General features: G+C 39.8%; 1 protein-coding gene across 3 annotated transcripts in view; it reads left to right on the plus strand.

Moving 5' to 3' along the window:
• Positions 1–24952, plus strand: part of SHTN1 (shootin 1) — a 59754-nt gene that overhangs the window by 21682 nt on the left and 13120 nt on the right. For all 3 annotated transcript variants that reach the window (XM_082764294.1, XM_082764295.1, XM_082764296.1), the window contains 10 exons: positions 523–691; positions 3491–3588; positions 4586–4667; positions 6676–6770; positions 17072–17218; positions 18513–18666; positions 19564–19669; positions 21312–21394; positions 23986–24095; positions 24768–24821. In XM_082764294.1, the coding sequence (XP_082620420.1) occupies positions 523–691; positions 3491–3588; positions 4586–4667; positions 6676–6770; positions 17072–17218; positions 18513–18666; positions 19564–19669; positions 21312–21394; positions 23986–24095; positions 24768–24821 (1098 nt within the window). The remainder of the gene's footprint in view (positions 1–522; positions 692–3490; positions 3589–4585; positions 4668–6675; positions 6771–17071; positions 17219–18512; positions 18667–19563; positions 19670–21311; positions 21395–23985; positions 24096–24767; positions 24822–24952) is intronic.

Here is a 24952-nt window from a genome sequence, read left to right on the forward strand (position 1 = left end):
ATTGTGGTGTGTATTAGTTGTAGTTCATAAGCAAAATAACTGTTTTTCTGTGAGCAATTGATACAGCTGGCAAAATCAGACAAGCTTTCAGGAGCACAGTCCAGTTCAGGTCATTCAGTCAGTGCTCTTGTTGATACTGGTACACGCTGAAGGGTTTGGAGCTGAAGCAGCTATCAAAAAGGCAGCACAGCATTAAATAAACTTGATAGTTGATTTGATTTAAATCTACACAGGGTACTTAATAGTCAAAAGTACCAGAGAGGAATATGTCGTCCCTGATGGAAGAAGGGCATAGTTGAAGTATCATGTTGAATTCAAACCTTTTCAGAGGAGAAAGAGGGGAACTTTCCCATCTTTAGACCATTTTAATGTTGAATGGAACATTTAAGATAATGTCACTTTGTCTTGCTCTTTGTTTGCTAGCACTTTCAAATAAGGGTGAAAAAAGCTGTTTTTCTCCTTGCACAGCAGCATAAAGATAGACTAACTAGCTTCTTACTGTTTGCACTTCTGAACTTTCAGCTGAACAAAGAAAACAAGACCTTGAAAAGAATTAGCATGCTTTATATGGCAAAACTGGGCCCAGAAATTATCACTGAAGAGATTAACATTGATGAGGAAGATCCAGCCCCAGACACAGAAGCCAACTCTGGATCATGCAATTCTGTGCATTGTCAACAGCAAATAAAAGGTAAGTGTTGTTGCTGAGCCTACAACACCAGAGAAAGAGTGCTCTGAAGGATGGCTGCATTGCCCTGGGACTAGAGATACATCTGGCTCTGTGTCAGGCTTCTCAGAGTGGACATCACAGGGAGGGCTGTAAGGACATGGTAGGCCTGGAGTGATAGTGCGTAAGGTATATGATGGATATATGTCCTGGTAAGTAAGTTACAGGAAAATGGGATCTACACATCCAAGAGAGCTCAACGTTACTGGGTTGGTAAAAGAAACGTTTCTTTAGGTCCTTAACGAACTGAAAGGTAAGCTGAAGGACAAGGTCACCTTGGTATTTACTTCAATTGCAGTGTCACTAGTTCAAAGACTGTAAAGCAGGACTCTCCATTGATACTGCCATTGTGTCCCTTTGTATACACAAATTTTGTTCATATTCCAGAGTTCCTGCCAAACAAGCAAATTAAAAAGGGACTGTTGTACCAGGGAAAACAGCAAAGCTTGGGAACATGGAAGTACACTGCTATAAGTCTGTGCAATATGCAGAAATTTCTGGTTTCTTTTTGATAGGCTTTTTGTTGATAGAAAATTTGCCTATCTTTCTAGTCTAACCCCATGGTGAAGTTACTGTGATTTTGTATATATTTTGCTATATCCCAGTGTCCAGAAAAGGGGAATTCCCACATTCTTCATTTTGATACAGAGAGAGATTAAATGGTTCACTTAAACAAGCAAAAATTCTTTTTTTTTTTGATAAGTTACAGTAGTGAACACTGTGCAAGTACAACTGTCTTGAACTCAGCCTGACCTTGTTAATTGTTATCTGTTTGAATGTTGTAGCCTCAGTGAAACAGTACAAATTATCAATGGAAAAAAAAAAAGAAAAAAAAAAGAAAAACAAAACAAAAAAAAACCCTAGTATTTTAAAAATTTTTTAAAAACTAAAACAGTAAACCCCACAAAACACCCAAGAAATAAGATGTCGTATACCCTTTCACATGTACTACACATGTAGGAAAGGAGGCAGAGAATGGTGTGATCCACATCATGCAACCCCTCTGAATCTCAAATAAGATTCTGGAGTTCATCCTGTCTTTTAATGGAGAAAGACGTCAAGGATACTGTTAGAAGGGGCAGAGATTCTGTCTGGAGGTCAAAGGACAATGTTGTTAGGAAGAGTAGCAGGGCCAAATGAGAAAAATATTTGAAGAAATGCTCTGCTGTATATGGTCTGTGCCTTGCTGAAGAATTCATTAGAGAACAAAGTGTGGCAGGAGTTGTAAAGGATTTAGAAATCTTGACTTCTGCTCCTTTCTCTGGCACTTTTATTAAATGTTACTGGTCTTATTTCTACAAGTGCTGAGTATTTTAAAAGCATTGGCATCCCATTTGCTAGAGGAAAAAATATTCTGTTCCTGTGCCTGGAGAGAAGTGGGTGTGTGTATGGTAGCAGAGTGATCTGACAACATGTACCAAAAAACAATAATAAGGCTCTGCGCCCCGACTAAGCCAAACTGCATGGTGTTAGTCTTGAGGGGAAAAATCTGGTAGCATCTTGGATTACCTGCGAAGTGTAAGATCACGTGTGATGAAAGAGGCATTTTCAATCTCCCCTTGATGCTCTCAGGTGTTGCCCAAGTTGGTGTGGATATGCTTCCTTCTTTCTATGTTGAGTTTGATATATGTACTGTAGCACCTGAGTTAACCTAGTTACCATAAATTTCGGAATCTTTTTTCCCATTAATTTCACTGGAAAGCACACATCCATGAAATGGTTTGGTTCAAGAATCTTCTGGGAAAACAAGAATTTTTCTTTCCTTTACAATGTTTGTGCCATTAATTGAGAGGAAAATAAATCTGAAGCTCCTGAGCTGGGAAGAGGGGAGGAGGAATTGACATTTTGGAGATCTGAAACCAAACAAAATGACATCCAGTTTGTTGTCATCATCTGCAATTGATTAGCAACAATTTTCTTAACTGGTGGCTGGTATTCAAAGAACAGCAGTGCTATGAAATACTGGAAGCAGGTGGGGAATGAGAGCACTTACTGAAAGCTAATATATATCAATAAATTTATATTTTGTGGTGTTTTTCTGTTAACCTAAACCTCGATATATTATGTATGCAAACTGATCTCCTGTTAAGAAGTGATTATAATCAAATGGTTTATTGCATTGTGAATTTAATTTATTTCATATTTTGATAATTAAGGAACAAAAATTCTGAGGGGAAAATTACAAGCATTAGCTCTTCCATCAGTAAAGGTTATATTCCGACTCTGTTCACATGTTACAAAGACTAAAAATTGGCAGCTGTTCAGGACAATTTCTTCAGTGGAAACCTCCCAAGTATTAACTGCCTGTTGTTTTGTTTATTTCCCTTGTGACGAGAACTCATGATCCCAAAAGAACTGAAGTACATTATTTTGTTTTAAAGGACGCCTATTAAAAATTGCTTTCTGCTACCTGACTACCAGAGTCTCTGTGATGTGACAGTCTCCTGAGTAGGGCTGAGGACACTCCGTGGTGACAGGATTGGCCCCATTATAGCATGAAATGAATCATTCAGAATGCAAATGAAGATGGCAGTGCTGAACAAGGCACATTACCCAACAGAGTAAATCTGAAACTGGAGCCCAATGATAGATCTGTTACTTGACACTTCTGCAAAGTTCCTAAATTATTGAGGATGCACCTTGAATGCATCTGATGCTTTGCATACAGTTGTTTTGTACTTGCACTGCTCTGACGTTTCTTTTGTTGTTTTCTTCCAAGAATAAAATAAAAATATATTTTTCATTTCCTTCCTCAAACTGCAGAGCTGCGAGATCAAATCATATCTGTTCATGAGGAAAAGAAGACCTTAGCCATTGAACTGGAAAACCTGAGGTGCAAACTTGTAGAAGTAATTGAAGAAGTATGTATTGTACCATGGAAGGCGAGACCACGTTAGCGTGTAGTTGGTACTTTTTGTATCTAATTTTGCTAAAAACACTCAGTTGTGAAGTTAATTGAATACTATCTAATCGAAAGTCCTGCCAGCCTGCCCATGTGAGGTACCACTTAGGGCACACATCTAGAAGGGGCCTTCTATGTCAGAGCCCAATCTGCTGCTGTTGCTGGCAGATGATTCTTCATAATCTGTTCTAATGCCCATTTTTTCATTATCTCCCCTTCCTGACATCCTCTCACCCATTAGCCTGCAGTACAATTTTTTTCCCCTTAAATCTATCCAAATGCAAGAAATATTTTTGGAGAACTCCCGGTTTAATCACTGTTGCTACTTCATTGAGCATATCCTTGAGTTTAGCCATTGGCAGTGTCCTGTCATGGCAATTAGACCAGCAAATTGGCTTTTTGAGCCAGCAGTTTCATTCCTTCTTGAAAACTGGATAAGCCACGTACTGATGCAAATCAGGACTTAGTGGTTCTTCCTGTCTGTGCAACACTTGCATTCAGAAAGAGACAGCTGACAGCTCCTGAACAATGAACAGAGCCCCGGGAAGGGAAAAAAACAAAACACAAATGCAACAAAAAATCCAGCAGCCTGTCTATATTAAAGGCAAGCAGTCAAGGGCAAGCTAGTAACTTTTTAACCAGGTGCTATGGTGCCTCATCCTGAAAAGTTCAAAAGATTTTACATTTGTAGCTGTGTCTGGTGCATGCTGTGAAAATGGGCCACGGGAGCGCTGCGTGGAGGATTGGTTCATAACCTCTTAATGCTGTCTGTGATAGAGATCTCTAGATTAGGGTGAAAATTCTTGCTATAACACAGAAAACCCTAACATCAAGCCAAACCTAAGAAACAAAATTACTGAAAGCAAAATGTTGCTTGCATTGTGTAATGTGTTATATGCCTTATACCACTAATTAAAATAGTCTTATTTTTTAATTTGTTCTTTTTTATTTTCTAGGTGAATAAAGTGAAAGAAGAAAAGGCTGTTTTGACAACAGAAGTTAATAAGCAGCAAAAACTGTTGGAAAAATGTAACAGAGGTGTGTGGTCTTAGCAGGCTTTCTAAATGTTTGAATATTCTGCAAAGGATGTGTCAGAGTTTCTATGTTATAGTTCAAAGAACATGTTGCAGAACAGTGACTGTAGTCCAAATCTGACATTTGGTCTCATTGCTATAGATGCTGGATAAATACATGGACTGTTCTAGACCGTCTCTGCTCCAGGAAAATGTGCCAGTATAAGTAGCAGGTTGAATGGGAGAATAGGAAGACTTTTTGCTCTGTGGCAGAAACAGCAGAATAGTGCAGACACATTCCCAGTGCCTGAAATTGTTCTGATTTATTTTCAAGTCGTTCCTTTTGTGTTTTACCTGCTTACCCAGGGAGAAAAATAAAGAGCTCTCAAAACTTTTCCAAGGGATCCTGAAAGGTTTGTTGGGTAAAGGAAACTGCCAAGGCTGCTGGTGGATCACTCTCCCAGAAGACTGAAATGTTTTCTTTTTCTGAAAAAGAACAGCTCCTTGTTTTATGTTTGCTTGTTATCCAGAAAAAATGAGTTACACAAGGTTAGGTCCTAATGTGCTGGCAACATAAAGCAAGATTTTTTTGTATGCTTGAAATGAGTTACTAAAGTGTCTTTTTGATACCTACTGTATTCTGAGTCTATGCGGTGCTGTCTCGGAGTTGTGTAATTGATACATACAGTCAGAGTTGGCGAATTTATCTTAAATGTAAGTGTGGTGGTTTCTTTTAGATATCATTTTGAGATGGGCTAGGATGTGTATCCTACTTTCTGAAGTCCCGTGTACTATACTTACCTTTAAAAATTGTTACACTTGCTTCCAAAGAAGCAAGGAATTTACATAAGATACTGTTAGAAATCCAGTGGCATCACTCTGGAAACTAGTCTTTGGCCAGGAAGAGCTAAAGCTTACTAGGAAAGTGCAAGTGGTCAGTGAGACAGAATTTGTAAACAATGCTTGATCTCCTGGACTGAGATGTGTTTGGGATAGTTTGGGGGAGCGTGTCCCATAGTTAGCTTTAGCCACGCATATGAGGCATGCTTTTGTGAGCACAGTTTAAATACAGGCAGTGCAAAATTGCGCTGCTTTCTTCTTCAGACCCCTTGAAATCTCTTGCAAAGGGACATGTCAAACCTCCCTCAAACCAGGTAGGCAAATAGTTTCCTCCAGCATACCTTGGTAGGTTGAGCAAGGCTCTCTTGAGACTTTGATTGCCTTTGCCCAAAGAGACAAGATACGATCTGTGGTACTTTGTGTCTCTTACTGAAGCTTTGAGCTTGAGCTCCACCAGAAGATGCTCTCTCTACCTGTAGTTATTCTTTGTCTGGAACAAGTAACTTGATCCTTGGCTCATAACTATTGCTCCATACTGATGAAAATATTTTATACGTTAGTCTATTCACTAATAAAAATCAACAACCCTGGAGCAACCAGACAGGAAAGAGTAAGAAAAGTGAAGGAGAAAAAGGACAGAGAAACTGTTCCCTTTTCTAGCTAGACTATGCTAGATGTTCAGCTGTCACATCTCAAAGAGCAGTGATGAGAAATAGCAATTCTGTGAGAGTTATCCAGAAAAAAAATATATATATTGTTTAATTCTCATTTTGCAATTGTAAGCTATAAATATTCTTGTATTCTTTTTAAGATGGTAGTAGTTATTATGTAGCCTGTAAGGTTCATATGAAGGGGGAAGAAAATCATATCCTATTATAGGCAAAAAACATTCCAAAAGATTTTTCAAGTGTTAAAATACCTGTACGTGCAGATGTGCATGGGATCATGAGACATGCATGCACAGGTATAAAGCAGCGTGTATGTTTAGTGAGGTTTAAAACAAAATGGTAAAATATTACAAATATTGTGGACTGTATGTAGAAATGTAAAACTAAGTTACATCTTTGTTCAGGAATTCATGGTACTAGGGAAAAACAGCCTATCTGGATAAATCCAGCAGTACTTTCTTCTGATTTGATGGTTTATTATCCATTCTGCTTCTAATTCTGATTTTCTTTCATTCTTGTGAACAGTATCTGTGCTGGCTGTAGAGGAATATGAAGAGCTTCATGTAAACTTTGAACTGGAAAAGAACCTACGGAAGAAAGCAGAGTCATTTGCCCAAGAGGTGAGCAATTAAGTAAAAGGGATCTCTGACCAAAACCCTACTACCAACGTAGTTGACTTGATTTCAATTCCTCACTCTCATAGAAATGATGGCTTTGAATTTCCACATGCTACTTAACTAACATACATCATCTGTGAAATGGATTTACTGTTTCAACAGAATTTATAAAACTTTACAGAATTATCTATGTACTCTTACCTCTGTCTTTTTTAAAAGTTTCTTATGGGCTTAATCAGCTACAACATTTCAGTGTAATATATGTAGTGATTGGGTCTGGGAAAGATTAGCTGCCTTTCTACTGGTACAATTTAAAGCATTTTGTTTTTCCTGGAAAAAGAAAAAAAGTGAATTCACAAAAAAAAAAGATGCAAAATACAGTATTAGTTGAGGTTTATGCAAGTTTGGTTACTTATTTAAAATGTGCTTTTTGAATAACCTCTTGCAAGGAACATTCTAGTTGTGGAAAGAAAAAAAAAAAAGAACACAAAAACACAACAACAAACAAACAAACAAAAAAAAAACACAAACAGTGCTTCTGTATGCTAAAAAAGATATGAACTCCCAAAGAGGAAACGAGATGCTGGATAGCATTATGGAACAGCTAGCAATTCCTCAGATGAATTCTAGCTGGCAATGCTGTTTGCCTCAGACAATGCTGCCAAACTCTCTCATTCTGGTGATAGACCAAAGCCCAATAAAATTATAAGTGTGTTTTTTTCTTCCTCATGCTTTTTCAGTTTGCAGTTTGGATTTTGAGAGCTCTGTACTTGGGTTATGTTTTCATGCTTTTGTAACCTGTGCCATGTGTACAATATTTTCCTTAGTAAAAGTTGGACTTCCTAAGTAATTACTTCTTAGGGAACTCTGTTTTTAAAGAAAGTCATTATACATCAAAATTATAGGTAATCATTATTGAAATATTTTAAATAAGGAAAATGTATAATTTCAGATTTTGAAACCAGGGCTGCCAGTAAAGAGATATTTAGCCTTCAGGAAATCAACTTCGTGTAGAGAGCTCTTGTGCTTTTTGTTTTTGCTGCTGCCAATTTTTTTTTCCAGTCTGTCTTTCACAAAAAGATATTTATTTGATTACTCCTGTACATCTAGCTGCATTCAGTCAATGATAGCAAGGGCATATATTAACTTGGAAACTCTACAGAAAACACTGAAAGTGCTTGTTGTGTTCTGTGTGTTGTGCTGGCTATTTGATTTCTTTGGGGATGAACAGAATAATATAGCAACATTTTAAACAAAACATTTTGTGGGTTTGAGATAAACTGTATTCAAATTCAAAAATCTGGAAGAGAGGGGTGAGGAAGTCAACCAGATGTTGCTTGTGCTCGCTCGCTCTCAGTCACACGTGTGCTCTCTGACTGTGCCATGTACAGAGGTTGAAGAACTTCATGCAGCTGAGCCAAGGGTACTGCTTCTCTCTCTCCTCATTCCACCTATTGTAGCTCTTCCCTGTTCACCTCTTTGTAAGGTCACCGTGTCGACCCTCCAGGAAACCCATACCTGCTGTCTCCTGCCTATTGTCAGTGTCTGGCACATGTTGAAAATGTACTTCAGGCAAAGCTCAAGCAGCTGACATGTTTCTTCCCAAGAGGATAAAAAATGTTAGAAGTGAAAATAATTTACTAGTTATTAAAACATCCTTCTAACTCTGATTTGGGCTATGGAGGTGGACTTCGCAGAATACTGTTAGAGTCAATTGATGCAAGAGAAATATTGCTCAAAAGCAGTGATTTCTGAAATCAGAGACTGTATGTACAGTCTCTTCCAGACCCCACTTTTACAGAGCTCTGTGAGATGAAGCCCAAATTCATCTGTGCAGAGCTCGACATCTCCCTCGGCCATGACTTCAGTGCCATTGGGGCATTTAGATTTTGGTCAAAGGTTCACAGTTGTTTTTTGTTTGTTTGTTTGTTTTTCTTTTCAGAAATAACAATGAGACCTGCAAATTTCAGTACCATGTTCATTTGGATTTTTTTTCAAGACTTACTGGTCTGTGTAGGTATTAATTTTTTTAGCAGTTTTTGTTGGCTGTGGTGCCTGCAGAACTGCTATTTTCAGAAAATAAATCCCTAAGAATTAAGCACGTTCATTTAGCCTGCATTATTACAATATCTATTTTACATCTCTTACTGCTGCTTTGCTTTTTCTTAGTAGGCAAGTGGGGAACAATGACGTGCTTCTGTTCATTAACTGGCAGTAGAAGATTGTATGTAAAGGTCTTACATCTCGTAGAAAAGAGTAATTTATAATTGCATAGTTAAGCTGGTTTTCAGGTCAGAAAAGAATATTATCTGATACTCCGGGCCCAGAATGTTGCTTTTGTTCAGATTCATAACTACAATGTTCAGACAGCTACATGTTTTGAAGGAGGATATTTAAGGTATTTTTAGTATTTGAATAACAAACCAACAGGCAAACTGTCAAGTACAATGTCAAAGAAATCCTGGTTATTTATGAACAAGTGCATCTCTTTTCTTGTGTGTGTGTCATTATTTATGGATGTGGAAATATTCATAAATGAAATATGAAAATATGGGCTGCTGTTGTGGCAGACTGACAGTGTAGCTCTTCGGCTGGGACTTTTCAGTCTTTGAAGTCCTTCCAGAGGCTGTTAGGACAGTGAGCTTCAGGCCTGCATTAGTCTTTCCTTTGTGTACCTCTTTTCCTTTTGTGTCATGCAATTCAGAAAGATTTTTGGATTTATTTTTTTCTTAATACAGGAGCGTGTGACTACAAAGGCACTGCTCAGTTGCGTTTGGGGAAATGGCAATGTTTCAAATTACTTTAAAAAATCTGTGATTGTTGGCCTGGCTTCCCACTGCAAGGCTTTCCCTGGCCTTCTGTTTTCTCTGTCCCTATAAAATGTTTCTTTGAAATACAAAATCCCGCTGGATTTTTTGCGTGAGTTGTGTGGTTTGTTGGGACTTTGTTGGGAGGACTTTGAGCAAAGGGCAACGCCCTGTGCTGAGTGCTTTGTGCTTAACTTGCCTGGAGTGCTTTGAGTAAGGAACCGATCCCTGAGCAATGCACGTGCCATGGGACTGCTGTGGTGGAGTCTTCTACACAGCACATTTTAGCATGGTGCATTATTTCAGGGTATCTCCAACAGCCTAGATATAGACTTAATGCCTACAGGGGGTCTTGTTTGGTGGGGGGCACGCTGACTTTTTCAAGGCTCAGGCATCTGAAGCCTTTCCTGCCAAGGGTGTTGGCCATGGGTTCAGATCAGCCCCCTGCTCCTCATTGTGACCTCCTGGGCTGCAGCTGGAGGAGCCCACGCGAGTGGCTGGCTTAGGCGTTTCCAAGTGGTGCCCTTCCCACCCTGTGCTTCTGCAGGAGATGAGGATTTGCCCCAGGATGTGAGTAATTGGAAGTGCAGGTGTGAGAGAGAGAACAGGAGGTGAGCGTGTGCAGGAGCAAGTGCAGGAGGGGGGGAAAGACAGGGAGAGAGAGGGAGCAAGTGCACATGGGAGTGAGAGAACACTTGAAAATCAGAGCTTTTGATTAAAAAAAAAAAATCAAATACAGCCTTAATTATAGTCATGCTGCTGGCACCACCATAATATATATTTAATTAATCAAAAATGATCCAACTTCAAACATTAGAATTCGTGCTCTTTAGAGGTTCTAAAGAAACTGAGTAAATATTGTCAGCCGTGGTGTGGAGAGGGGGAAGGAAGAAGAAAGAGGGTTTGAAGTGAGTCACAATCCATTGTGAAAGGTACAGGAATCTGCATAAAAGAACTAAATAAATAGAGTGTGTAAGGGGCGGGGGCATGGAAAAATCTGTACCTACCTGAATAAAACAGGGTTGTTAACACAGGAATCTTGGCAAGCTTAACTAGAATTCTAGTGTCATGTTTTAAGAGACACTTTAAGATCTCTCAGCTCTTTGTAGAGCAGTTTATAAGCAAACAAAGGAAGGCAGAGAGTATCTTGAAGGCCATCGCAATAATATAGAGGCTAGCCCTGAAAAGCACTCTTCCACAAAGATGAGCAAAATACAATACATTCAGCCAAAGCAAGCCAAAAGGGGTGGAACACAGTGCAAGATGTAAATTGAAAGTCTTAGCGATGTGAAAATCCCAGGAGTTTAACAAAATAATCTGGCATAAATGGTTTATTAAGCATACAACCTGCCTTGCAACAATATTTTGTAAAGTGAACAGTTTATTACTGTCGTGTGTGCTGGCATGGGGACAACCCCTGCACCTAAAATTACTCTGGAAACCTCCCCGAGAAGAGGCAGCGTGCTCACAAAGTTAGTGGTGTGCCCCTGTTTTCTGTTCCCTGAATTTTGGATGAACAGAAATGGAGTGTTGAGCTGTTAGATAACATTTGAGGGTTCCTCTCACTTCTGTGCCTAGCACAGGCTTTTTTCAAGTCACACAACCTGGAAGAAATGAAGGGCTTCCCAAGTGTTTATGGTTATCTGTGAAATATTTTGCGGGTAGAGAGGTTGCATGCAAAGGAGCTGTCATCCAGATGGGTGGAAAATGGAAGTGAGTCTGTAACGTGCATCGTTCCACCATCCCCCTGACTTCCCTTCGACTCTCAGCACTTAGGGATGCATGCAAAAAGTAGACTATGCCTATGTCTGTGTTTGTACGTATCTATAACACAATAACATCTTTGCATTTCAGTTGCTTACCTCAAAATGTCCCTATCCCTTACCTGTGCCAGTTCACAGCTGACATATTACTGGGACTGAATCTGATGATAAAAGGTGGCTGTTATTTTATAGGAAAAATTACTGTCCTTCTTCACAGATGTCTGCACTGCTCATGGGGTTGTGTGCTATGAATTTTGTTGTCTCAATGACTTGTGCTAGACATGAGCTCTCAAAGAACTCTTCATTAGATGCATTTGTGACCTTTTGGGTTAATTTGTGAGGACTTCTGCATTAACGTGCTACATCTGTGAGGGCATACAGCAAACCCAGCACTCGTAGAACAAGTCTGTGCTTACAAGTAGTGTGCTCTGTGCATCACCAAGAATAGCTGGACAGAAACTGGTGGCTGAAGGTAATTAATTCGCAGTCCAACTGATTGAACTGGAAATAATAATTAGAGAGACATGGTAAGTGGTTAGTACTTGAAGTCTCCTAAGCTTGAATGCTACCACTTTTGAAGCGTGATGCAACACTAATACATTTCATCAAGCTTTTTCCCAAGAACAGGCTTGTGAAATGGTAACAGATGTACGCTCTAGGAAACTCTCTCTTTGGTCTTTCTCTTTGTGTGCGTGTGTCTGTTCAGGCACTTACTCTATTGGGGAAAAAAGTGAAGAGGCTTCCTCCTCTTTCATGTGGTGTGTGATCTATTTCTGAATATATGAGATGGTGTCTAAATGCTGTAGGACTGTGAGCCTTATAGCATGTATTTCTGCACTTCTACCATGGCAAAAAGAAAACCGTTAACTATGGGAGATTAGAAGATGATAAATAAGTAATGTTAAGTATGAAAAGAGAATCTTTTTTTGTTTTTGTTTCTTTATTTTGAGCCTTGGGCAGTTATAGCTCATAAGTGGATAATGCAAGAGTGTTGTAGATGGACAAACCCTCTCCTATGGAGCAGGCTCTGCAGTAATACTGTGTTTTCAAGGAAGTCATGGTGCTGATGAGGATTGTCTTCTCACACTTAAAATACGTGATCCAAACACCTCTTTGGTGAAAAGCAACTGTTGGGCATCAAATAGGGTTAACTCACCTACTCCAGTTTCTGCGTTGGGTAAATCAGATCTCTTCAGCCAGAAAACTTGAGGATGCTGTCTTGCATTGATGCAGGTCTTAACAAAAACTATTGTACATCATCTGGAAAGAGAGAAGTGACTGTTGGCGGCTGATTACTGCACGTTGCTTAGACGTGTCCTGTTTCGTGATCAAGTTGGTCAGTTTTCTGTGGCAGCTTGAAAATCTGGAGTTAGTCTTTAGTGAAAATCCCGGTCTGTGAAGGTCACAACACATTGCTAGAAATGCACCGCTGTGGTTTCCCATACGTCATGTTGTTTTTGTTAGCTGTTGGAGCAGTCTTGTCGTTGTCTTATGTCTCGTGATAGTTACTCTCTATAAAAGCAGATCTGAGGCAAGAATATAAGCACCAGATAAAAAAACTTTCAGATCAGAGTAACGCCACGTGCACTGAAAACTAAGCATGTGCTGAAGCAAGTTTTTTGGATGGTGTCCCAACTTTAGAACCCATTTATTTGGTGGAGCTTTTCTCCTGAGCAGCACTTATGAACCCACGAAAACACAAAGGCTTTGTAGCTCCTCTTGGGCAAATGTCATTGCTTGATACGCAGCATTGAGTCTGAGTGCTGAGAGAGCATTGCTAGGTCAATGTCCAAACTGTGGTTGAGTTTCTTAATGTGTTTTAATGAGATATGTCTGTTTCTCAGCTCTTCCATCAAAAAAACACTAGCCATTGTTTCCTGCTGTAAAATTCTTATGCAGTGAAGCTTACAGGCTCAAATGTCCTTCATAATACAGCACCGTTAAGCAGTCAAGGTGTTGAAGTGTCTGTGTATGCGTTTTTTCCTGATTAGCCAATGAACTAAAATCCACACCTGGAATTACATTTTGAAGCAGAGTACCTCCTGAATTTAGAGCCACGTAGTGCCCTGTCAAGCCATAATCTGTCAATCGCTCTTTCTCCCACATCACACAAAATCCTGCAAACAGCCTTTTCCTATGGGGAGATACAAATGCCTCGAGCCTTCCTCTCTTGGGGACTTACTTCACTTCTGGACACAGGAATATAAGGCTCCAGGGTATCCATATTGCAAAAGACATTGGCTGTTGTGAATTATGGCACATGTAAACGGGAGCTCTACCACTCCACAAGGATGATTTGTTGATTCCTCACCAGGGGATGGAGCAGTGCTGCCAGGGATTTGACATGAGGACCAGTCGGTCAGTTGTCTGATTTTGTTCCATTTCCTATTTGAGGCTTCCAAAGTTTGACTCTGCCTTTGACTCACACCTGTCTTGGCAGTGCTAGGTTAAAGGTTGGACCAGATGATCCTAGAGGTCTTTTCCAACCTAAATGACTGTATGATTCTATTGGTACTGTATTTATAGCTGATGATGTTTCCTGTTGATTTTTCTTTCACTTTGTGCTGCCTGTGATTACGTTATTATAGTAGTGCTGAGGTATTTGGACATTACTCTTCTCTTTCAAGCTGGAGCTAAGCCAAAAATATACAGTGAGTACTCAAATGATTTATAGGAACGTAGCAATGTATGGATATTGAAGCATTCCCTTTGGCCTCATTTTGCTCCTGGGAGAAGTGGTAGTTGGACAGCATCCAGTTGTACTCTGAGCGTTACTTGAACGAGGATCACGGTTCCCAGGGACTTGACACCAGCAGAGTTGCTTTCTAACTTTTCTTAATGAGGAAGAATTCCTTTGGTAACTCTGCTGTAAACAAAAACCAGCTGCAGCAAACGTTATGTGGGTAACGGTTAGAGCAGGGCTCTGAGAACGAGGTGTGGCCTCATTGTGAGGTCAAGGGAAGAGCTTTTATTATTTTCAGGATTTCATCCCCCCTCTCTTTCTCCCTCCCCCGTTTTTTTTTGTGCAAACCCCGCCGATGGAACGTAGCCAAGTCCCAGATTTTCTGCACTTCAGAGCTTCCGTTTGTGAGCTCGGGGAGAGATGTGCAGCTGGTTTGTGCAACCCTTGGAGGTTTTTAAAAAGAAGAGGATAGGTGTAAGTCCTTTGTGAGCTGCCTTTAGTCGCAGTCATGGTTTTGGTAGATTCCCCGAGCACCAACTGACATTTCTCGCCTTGTTTGGGATACTCTGCAGGTCATTGTCTAGCAGGTGCCGGGGTCGGAACGAATTCATCAATTGGTTAAATTCCACCTGGTCTAAATAATCCTGTTAGTAGCTTTTTTTGGCCTTTCAGCAGTTGCTTTAATTAATATTCAGGGTTGTGAGTGCTGAAGCAAGAAGTGACTGTTGTAATTTTGAATTAGAATCAATTCTAAGTGTCTTTTTTTGTCCCGTGTCAAACGCACAGAGCAACATCTCAAAAACTTATGATTGACTCATCACCAGCTCTCTTCCTGCTTTATCTGCCCTGACCATCCTGTCTGTTTTGTCCTTTCCATTTAGAATGTGCTAGTACTTCAAGTTACAGGTGTGTAAGTAGCTCCTGGAATGGGTGGGACTTCCCACTGGAGATTGGTTCCCACATATTTGATTGCAAAATGAAGTTAAAAGGTATTTGGGATTTTTTTGGTGGTGAAGACTCTTTCACATTTATTGTAAGCAGGGACATATTCACCATATCATGAAAGAAACTTTCAAGCGATTGAAAAATGCAGGACTTCTTGTGAAAACTTCCAAATGAAATGGTTTCACGTAGTTCTTCAAGAGAACTTCCTAAATTTCCTTCTAGAAAAGCATGTAATGAAGTGAGTGTGTGTTTTCTGCACTTGTTGAAGTATCTGCTGAAGTCGTTATGCGTGATTTCCTTTTGTTTTGGTAGGTTTCAGCTCCTTCCAGCTGGAACATCCCTGTTCTGCTGGTCTTAGTGACAGAAACATGGGGAAAAAATCTGGAATTAAGGCCTCAAAATACTTCTCCATGTCAAAATAAAGAAATAAAATGAATAAAACTCAAATTTTCACGTTGCTTTGAAAGGTCAGCGTAGATAAACTGTCCAGCTTGCACAAAGGTGGCTTATAGAGAGAAGTTGTTTCTTTCAGAGTTAAATAACTTTTTGACTGATTTAAGAAGTGACAGGAGGCTTTGATACAGCATTGAGCTCTTTAGTGCGGATTAGAAAACAGGATTTAGGAGGGTAACTGAAGAAATTGGGGTTATTTAGTCTGGAGCAGAGGATGCTGAAGGGAGATGCTATTATTACCTGGAAGGTGTCAGTCTCTTTCTCAGGTGACAACTGATAGGACACAAGGAAATGGTCTCAGGTTGCACTAGGGGAGGTTAAGGTTGGACATCAGGAAGAATTTCTTCACAGAGATGGTGGTCGGGCATTGGAACGGGGCTGCCTAGGGAAGCTGGGGGGGTTCCCATCCCTGGAGGTGTTCACTGTTTCCTTTTCACTGATTACTTCCAGTTCTTATGACCTCCCTCATGGCACTGCTTTGCCAATGAGTGTTCACGATTGGTTTTATTCGTATATAGACATCAATTGAGTCAACATCACTTGACTCTTCTTGGCATGCAGGGTCAAGCAGGATACGTTGTGAGTTCAGCACAGGCAGGGGGCTTCTCGTGCTGTACTGATAGAAAGCAAGCTGCTTTCTAGAAAAACTCTCATGGAACTTTTGTGTGTCTAATATTTTATTTTAGAACAGTGCTTCAACAGTCTGAGGGAGTCTCTGGCTGTTCTCTGTTCTCCTGCCAGAAGTGGCACGCTTTGCTGGCCTGTGCACGCTCATGTGAAACCTCAGCACCTTCTGCTGTAACAACAGGAACAGGGCCCTGTGGAAGCTCTTGCTGCTTGGCAGGCACCCATCTACCTGAGAAACAGCAGGATGCAGAAAAAATTCACTGAGTAATTTTGGGGGCAGGAAACAGTTTTTGTTTCGTTTTCTCCAATACTGAAAGAAGCAGATCTTAAGGAAACTGCACATGCTGACAGCCTCTGCACCTCTCAGGTGAAGCCTAGAGAGAGGTGTGATATTCATGTCAGCATCATGCTTCTAGGCTGTTGGATTTTTTTTTCCTAATGTATCCATTCCCTGAATCAAAAATATAACCAGTAAAGAGAAAAGAGCACAAGCATCAGAAATAGAAGGCTGAAATTGATCTAAAATGCCTTTTCCAAGGGTGAGTCTATACAACGATTACACAAATATGGGCTGAAATTCATTTCCTAAAGGCACATCATCATTCACATACCAGGTAACAGTACAGTAAGAGGGCTTTATACCAAGGCTTGCAGATGTGTGTGAGGAGATGTCTCTGAATTCACAAGCTGTTTTTTTAATCTTTCCAGAGCTCCAGAATAGGATAATTCACATTTCCAGGAAACAAAATTCAGACATGTATTTAAATTATTTACGCTGCCAGCATGGAAGTAATAGAGGTGTTGCAGTGCGTTGTTCTGGTTCCTTTCTGTGTGAGATCAGCTCATGTAAATTTTATTCTCAGACTCCTTTTCCCCTTCCTTCTCACCACTTCCCCCTCCACCCCTACCATATTAATACAGCATTAACTTATTCACTTTCTTTCCAGCTGCCTTTTTTCCCCCAAAGATAGCTTTAGACTTTGCTTAACTATTGTTTTTGTTTGGGGGTGGGTTTTGTTTTGGCAGATGTTTATTGAACAAAACAAGATGAAAAGGCAAAGTCAGCTGCTTCTGCAAAATGCTGCTCCTGATCAGCAACTTTTGAAGGCTTTGGATGACAATGCTAAGCTAACCCATACATTAGAGGAAGAGAGACTTCAACACCAACAAAAGGTAAAACTAGGTTACTTTTCATCTAATGCAGAAATCTTTGACAGCCTTCTGAATTTAAGGACTGCTATGAATTGTCATGGATTTGTGGTTAAGAATTATTTGTGATCTTGCACCCTGGAAGAGTTTACAGTGTAAAAATTAAACTTCAGAGAAGATTGTGATTCCCTCCTTCTGGGTCACTAGTAAGACATGAGTATAACAATGGAAGGTTTTCCAGCCGGAAGGCTCTGGTTTTGGGAAGTATTCTGGATGCTTGTAAAGCACAAGCTTAATTATAAGCATTAAGTGAAGTTCCTTGAAGTGGAGAAGAGGTGACAGGACAGGTGATGTAAACAAAGGTGATGTAAACTAATCATAGGTGAGAGGTAGGCAGTTCACATTAGCAGTCTGGTCTCTTGCTAAGGAAATGCATTGCATGGAGCAGCCAGACATTGGAACACGGAAAAGCTAGGTAAAGGCTGCAGGATGTCATGATAGGATCTAAATGAAAATAATCTTTGAAACTGGATGCCTAGATCAGTCTTTAACTGGGATAAATCGTCATTGCTTCACCAAAAGCCTGAAATTGAGTTTTCACTTAGCTGTGAGGTCTGTTCTTAAATCTCTGATAATGGAGTGCTAGGAAGAGGTACACCATTCCTGGGCTTTTGGGAATGCAATAATATTAAGACTGTGTAATCTCATATGCTTCTGAATGAGTATTTTGGAAGAATAGTTGCCTGTTTATAGGAAACCTCTGTATCTTTGGCTCCTTGATGTCTAGAGCAAATTATATATATTTAAGGAGTTTGGGGAATTATTGCTGCCTCTAATGCTGATGTTCCACGCTTTACCCATTGACATCTGCGTGAATTGAGACAAGGGAGTTTAAATAGCCAAGCTATCAGTGGAAGCAGTCAGTCAGAGAACACAAGAGGTAATACTCTCGAACATAAGTGGTAATATTCTCATGCTTCAAATGAAGAAATAGTCAGAAACAAAATTAATGTGTTAAAAACTCCTTAAAAAGAAAAAGGGAAAGACTTACAGCTGAAGTACTTTGGTCTAGAAGAAGTATTGTAAGAAGGAGATAAGAGAATTTAGGGTTAGAATAGAAAATTCTGACATTTCTCAGAAAAATCTGTCTAGCTCTTATTCAAAATTTGTCCTCTGTCCAGAAGTTGTAGTTTATTCCTATACTGTAACATCATGTTCTCAGGAATAACCATGCCTAATTTGTTAAAAGGAAGGACAAAAACCACTTTTTTTTTTTTTTTTTTTTTTTGTAATGAATGCTGTTGTTTGCCAATTGTAGATCAAAGAACTGGAAGAGCAGCTGGAAAATCAAGCACTGCATAAGGAGATCAGTCGTCTTAAACAGCAGCTAGAACTTCTAGAAGAAGATAAAAAGGAGCTAGAGCTTAAGTGTCAGAGCTCTGAAGAAAAAGCAAGAGACCTAAAGCATACAGGTAAAATCATGTAGGAACTTCCATTTTAAAACTACGATAGGGTGTGTGCGTGGTGTATGTCTAACAGAATTACACGTTGTATTTGAGACCCAAGAAGCAACGGCTTCTGTAGCTGGGATCCAGACGTGTGCTTCACATGACGTTCAGCAGTTGCCTTCAACCACAGAACGGTCATGTGTAAAATACATGTGAAAGAATAACCTTGTGAAGTTCTGTAAGGTATAAAAATACTGTTCTTAGCCTGCCCTCAGTCTTACAGCTGGATACGTGCATCTGAATGGGTTTCTACATGAAAAAATCGTTCATATTCATCCAAGATGTATCCTCTTTCCTAGTTTTAAAAATTAGTAAAATGGAATGAGAAAAATTATTTATTTATTGCTTTGTTTTTAAAACTGCTTTTTAAAAGGGGCACTGGTGTGTGTGTCTCACTATAAGGAGGGCCTATTTTTTATTTTGATGTGCCTTTGTTGTGCTCAAGGGCTGAGCAGGTGCTAGTTCATGATAGCTGGTAAGGAAAGCATCTGAACCCCTGTCAGAGGAGGCCAAAATCCATATCCTTAGATAAGACTACATGTATAACCATGCTTTTTTGAAACATATCCTTAAGAGCAGTATTATATTTTAAGCTTGTTGGCAGTGTTGCTTGGAAGAGATGTTTTGTGTTGGAGCTTTACATTAGCTAAATTTAAGAATATGTCTAGGCAGGCCTATGAGTTCTCTCAGCTGTCTTAGAAAAGATGTTACCCAAAGTTGGACTTCCTAGCAATTGAGTAGTTTAGGTTTTTTGGTTAATTAGTAGCTTTTTTTTTTTGCTGTAAGACATAAGAATCACTTTTAGAGTAGATGTGAGAATCAGAGAACTGACTCTTAGTTTTTTTCATTTCTCTTGCACAGTTGATGAACTTCAAAAACGAGTACACCAGTCTGAAAATCCTCCCCCTCCTCCTCCCCCACCTCCGCCTCCTCCTCTTCCTCCTCCACCACCTCCTAACCCTATACGGTAAGTGTTTAAATCAAGAGTCAAGCGTTAATGTTCTTTGCTAAAGCAGAATACATCACATGAGCTTACATGCAAGGAAGAAACCTGTCTTTAAATAAAAAAAAGATTTTTCTCTGTTTGCCTCAGACTTCATTTCTTCCACTTTGCCAGCTGGACGCTCTCCTGTCCCACCTGCTAACAGATTTGCACCCTGACCATTCGTGAACAGTGTCTGCCATCACAAGCCTAATCAATTGTCTAGACTGTGACTTTGGAGGAGGAGAGATACCTGACTCCTCTAAATGTAGGAGTTTTTTTTTCCTGTTCACCTGATAGCTGCAATTATAGACTTGTGAAGTGCTTGTCTGAAGCTGCAGCTAAGAATATCCCTTTGAACCAAAGGATATGTTGGATTATTAGTGTGTGCCCCTTCCTGTCAGATACTGGTGATGAAAATGCAGTTTTCAGTTCCAACAATTGTTTTCAAAAATTAAAAACAAAAAAGTAAGAAAAAAACACCACATCATTAAGCAGTTTGGGCAAAATTGTCAAAATTAAGACTGAATTTTTTAAAGGACCATAAAAAAAAAACAACCGACCAATATGATGTGTCGGGCACTAAGCCCAAGTATGTGGAGCCCTAAATAAAATATTTACTATAATGCACTACTGTAATAGAAAGTATGTACACGGAGTCTTGCTAACTGCTGGGTTAAATAATGATTAGTAGGCAGAATTCAACCCTTTGTGCATGGTGCTCTGTTTGTAGAAACCCAGTCTAAACAATTTCTGAACAATTGTGTTCCATCTTTTGCTCCTTTTACCTTTGTTAACTCGTTTGATTTGCCTGCTTCTTTCTCACTAATATTAGTGAGAAAGTGAATTAGCTTGGGGGTGGTGGTGGTTTGTTTTTTTTAAGCTTGGGTCCTTTAACAATTAGGATGGGTAGCACTATGCATTTTAAGCCCCGTAGTAGCTAAATCAGAGTATTTCTTTCAAGTATTGTGAAGTTTATGTGAGCAAAGGTTGTTTCAGAACCTAGGCACTGGATGCTTTTTTTTCTGGGAGAGAGCTTTGACCCCTTATCACTGGGCTCCGTAAGGAGCGCTGGGGAGGGATAGGCCCCACTAACATGCTCATTGCACGTAGGAGCTTATACTCGGGCTCTAAGATGAATCATTTCATTGTCTGGACTTCTACGTTTTGACTGTAGTGAAGGGATAATTATTTGACACTGTAAGAAGATTACAAACTTGGAGTTGGTGAGGAGATACTGATCACCATATTTAAGTGTCCTCTGGAGAATAATACTTCACTTCAACATCTACAGCTCTTCCTTCCCTTTTTCTTTTTATGCTGGAACAGCTTCAATTTGTCATGTGTCACAATGAGACACTGTCTTTTAATATTCAAATCTGAAGTGTTTTGATTTGTGCCTAATGTCTGTTAAAAAGAAATAAATTTCTCTGGTGCATTTTGATGGGAGGCATTGTGGGGGGTAATTCAGTACATACATCTGCATTCAAGAACTGTTAAATGAGGCTTTTGTAAGCAGCTGTATAATCAGGTATAAGCAAGCTGTTTGTGTGTCATGTTCAGGGTTCATTCTAGCAGTGTGTAACAGAGGACAGAATGACAATCTGCAGTTTCATTTTCCTCAAAGGTCTCTCATGTCAATGATTCGCAAGAGATCTCACTCCAACACCAATGTGAGCAAGAAGGAGAAACCTCCTCAGCAGGAGTCAGGTATGGCTCATCCTTTCTCGAGTTGTGTGGATTGTTCACTAGATAATACAGACGGAGCTAGTGAAAATGAACTTTGGGTGCAGGTAGTTACACAAATGCTTGCAATTGCCAACATAACAATTACTGTCTGTGTCCCAGCATATTCATATGCCTTGCAGTCCAGAAATGTGGTTGCAGCCTAGGTATTATATCAGCAGCAGTTACACTGCAACAGCATTGAGAGGCTCAGCCAGGTAGCTGCAGCTACAGCACGTCCAGTGCTCTGCACATCCACAGGTTATCTGGAAGAAGCAGAAGAACAAACCCAGCAATCATTAAGAGAAGTGCAGGCTGTACACTGGATATCATAGGGAAGTTTCCAGCTTAGAATGGCTTCTTTTTTGTGAGTTCTCCTGTCCAAAGCCTTTCTACAGGGCTACTTTAAATGCTGCAGTTTTCATCCCTCGATTCATATCTTCTGAAATTACCACTCAAAGCTGACCGTAATGCTAATCCTTTAATAACACCAAAGAACTAAAAACAAAACAGTCTTGCACTGAGGTGGCTCTGCATGCCAAGTAACAGCTGAAATTGCATTTCATTGTTGTTAACGGAAGCTGGAAACTTATTAGGTTGAGAACAGGAGTTAAGTACAGATTTACGAGTGATCATGCCTGCCTGAAGAGTCAGAGCTAGTCAGACAAGTGTTGCCAGTTAAATAACCAAGGTTTTCCTCTTTGTTTCTCTCTTCCTTCTGGAACAGCGGGAGTTTGTTTGCATTGAATTGCTTAACTCGTTTGGTGCCACTTAAACAAAGAAGGGGCCTGCAGAAGGGAACCAGGCTGAAATTATAGGTGTAGGGTATGACTGTTAAGGAAGGATCACTGTTAGCAGATGGCAGCAGTGTTGCAAACACGGCTGGATTATCGGATGGGACCGACAAGCAGGAAGTGGGGGAAAGGAAGCGTGACCACTCCTGTTAGTTAGGTGAGGGAACAAGGAATGGAGTGGATTTGGGCAGGTTCCTTGGGGAACCTTTGGGAACTGGTTACCAGTATGGGAGAAATAAGGGTGCTGGTCTGGGTAAATTGAGAGACATGACCTTGTACCAAGATCCCTGATGAAGAGTCAATCTTATCTTTCAGTAACAGTTCAATTATGTTGCCTTCATTTATCAAGTTTCCTTACCTTGAAGCATCTTAGGTGTTTTGATTACACCTCTTTGTTGAGACTGTTGCAAACAGTGATTGCAGGAAATATTATGAAATTTACAATGAGTTCTCAAAACCTTATTCTTTCATTATTAGCAAACTTTAACAGTTCTGACCTTTCTTCAATCATATATGAACTGCTTCCTCTCTTAATAGAGCTTAATATTTATTAAAATAAAAATAAAAAAGGGGAAAGTTATTTGTTGATCTAGTTATTATGTTCACCCCGAGGCTTGTTTTGACCCTTCTGAAGGACTTAGAATGAGTGGTTTCTATCCCATACCAGCAATTAAGCTTTTATATTCGAAACAGCCTGTTTGTGAAATTAAAGCCTGACATTAAATTGGATTACAATACAGAAACCACATTTCTATGAATCATCAATAGTACTCTGACAAGTGAGAGAGCAAAAGTCTATTTAAAATTCCCGTTATATAAGGTACAATGTTGTAGCTTTGAATAGCATCAACCATATTTCTCCGTGTATTCTTTTTAAGTAGTCTTTTTTTTTTTCCTCTTTTCAGCATGTCACATTAAGCGTCTTTTGTTACGTTCCCCAGAGGGCTGATAAGTTAACAGGTACTGGTTAGGTTCATCACGCAGCCTCTAGTTCCACCTGAGTGCTTTGCAGTCCTGATACAGAATCTCTTGAAAATCAGCCTGTTTAAGTCTTGCCCTTTAACTCAACGTGATGTTATTAAACGTGTGGTTTTAGTTTGGTCTGAAATGTGGGTAGCATTTCAGAAAAAGTTCCTAAGCCCATGTGAAATACAAGCAACGTGGTGGCCCTGTAACAGGCTGCCTGTAGGCCATGCTAGGCCAGGATCAGGTTGTCCTGTGTTAACGAAGCTGTGGAAATGTCTCCTGAGCCACAATGAACACAAACAGGGGGGCCATATTCTTCAGTCCTTGGTACTCAGCCTTATGACTCTGAGCTTTTGCAGTTCCCACACAGAGATAAAACGGCTGGCTCCTGCCATCACATAGAAAATGGGAACAGCTTTTAGGTATATGTAGTGTAAGTTAGCCCCTCGTTGTGGGGAAAGCTGAGGGTAAGATAGAGGTCCTTTAAGGAAGACCCCATGAACAGCCTACTTATTCAGAGAAAACTAAGATTATATATTTATGTTTATCATTTACATTTTTAACAAAATTGAGCAATAAGCACCAAAAAGTGTGTGAGCACCAGGCATCACATGTGCAGTCAGGAAGGGCTACTGCAGGGAGTATAACTAAACATTGATAAATGCCAGTTCATCATTGAAACTAGTGCATGGTTACAATGGCTGGCTGTGTCTGGCAAACAAGCTGTCAAAGAGGCTATCAGTTTAATATATTTTTTTTTCTAATATTCCTCTACTTCATATTTGGAATGTGATATGTTCTTTGATTTTGGAACAGGTGAAGAAGTAACAGATCTGAAGAGACAAGCTGTTGAAGAAATGATGGACAGAATTAAAAAGGGAGTTCACCTGAGACCAGTCAACCAGTCAAGCAGACCTAAAACAAAGGTTTGGAATAAATTGCAAAGCAATGCTATTAACTGAGCGTAGTAATTTATATTGAAAATAAATCAGATTTTCTACAAAACATACAGAAGAATACATTTGCCTTGCTTTCCTCTTTTGCTTTGCTTGATTTTGAATAAAATAAATTAGGGAAGCATAAATCTGAATTAAAAAAAGTGAGACCAACTCACTTAAGTAAGTAGAAGCCCAGTTTCTTTGACACAGAAAGGAACTGAAAGCAAACCTGTTGTAAATAAATGGCTGCAGAGAAAGAAAAAGCACAGAGGGAATAACTGAATTGGTTAAAGGGAAAGATCAAGAAACGTATTTAGCAATATTTCTTCCTCTTGTGCAATACTTCTAGCCACATTCATGCATTAGTGCTATAAAATACCACTTGCTGTCTTCATAAAAGTGTAATCTTTCCCAATGTGTAGGCTGGGATTTACCATCTGAGCTAAGACTCTTCCCTTCCTCTATATAAGCAAATAGCTTGAATGTTACCCATGGGCTTGTGAGAGGAGAGAGCACGGGAAGGTGATACAATTGCATGCCTGTGCAATAGACCCTTGTGCGATGTCTGGTGAAGGGCAAAGTCTGTCACAGTCCATTTCAGTTGGGCCAGATCAGTAAGCACATGTTTTTTTAACCTGTGTTTGTTATGTTTGCTTACAGCCAGAGACACCAAAGCCTTCTGAAAGTGCAATGAAAGAATTAAAAGGGATTCTGGTAAGAAAATGTGCAATTTATATTTCAGTGTTGTCTTTGCATTGAGCTGGCATTCTTGCTGTGTGAAATAGATAAGTGTTTAAAAGTTATGTGTTAGTATTTTGGTTTGAAGCTGCAGAGCGGTTCTCTAC

The sequence above is a fragment of the Aythya marila genome (assembly GCF_965140915.1).
Source record: "Aythya marila genome assembly, chromosome: 7".
NCBI classification, from domain to species: Eukaryota; Metazoa; Chordata; class Aves; order Anseriformes; family Anatidae; genus Aythya; species Aythya marila.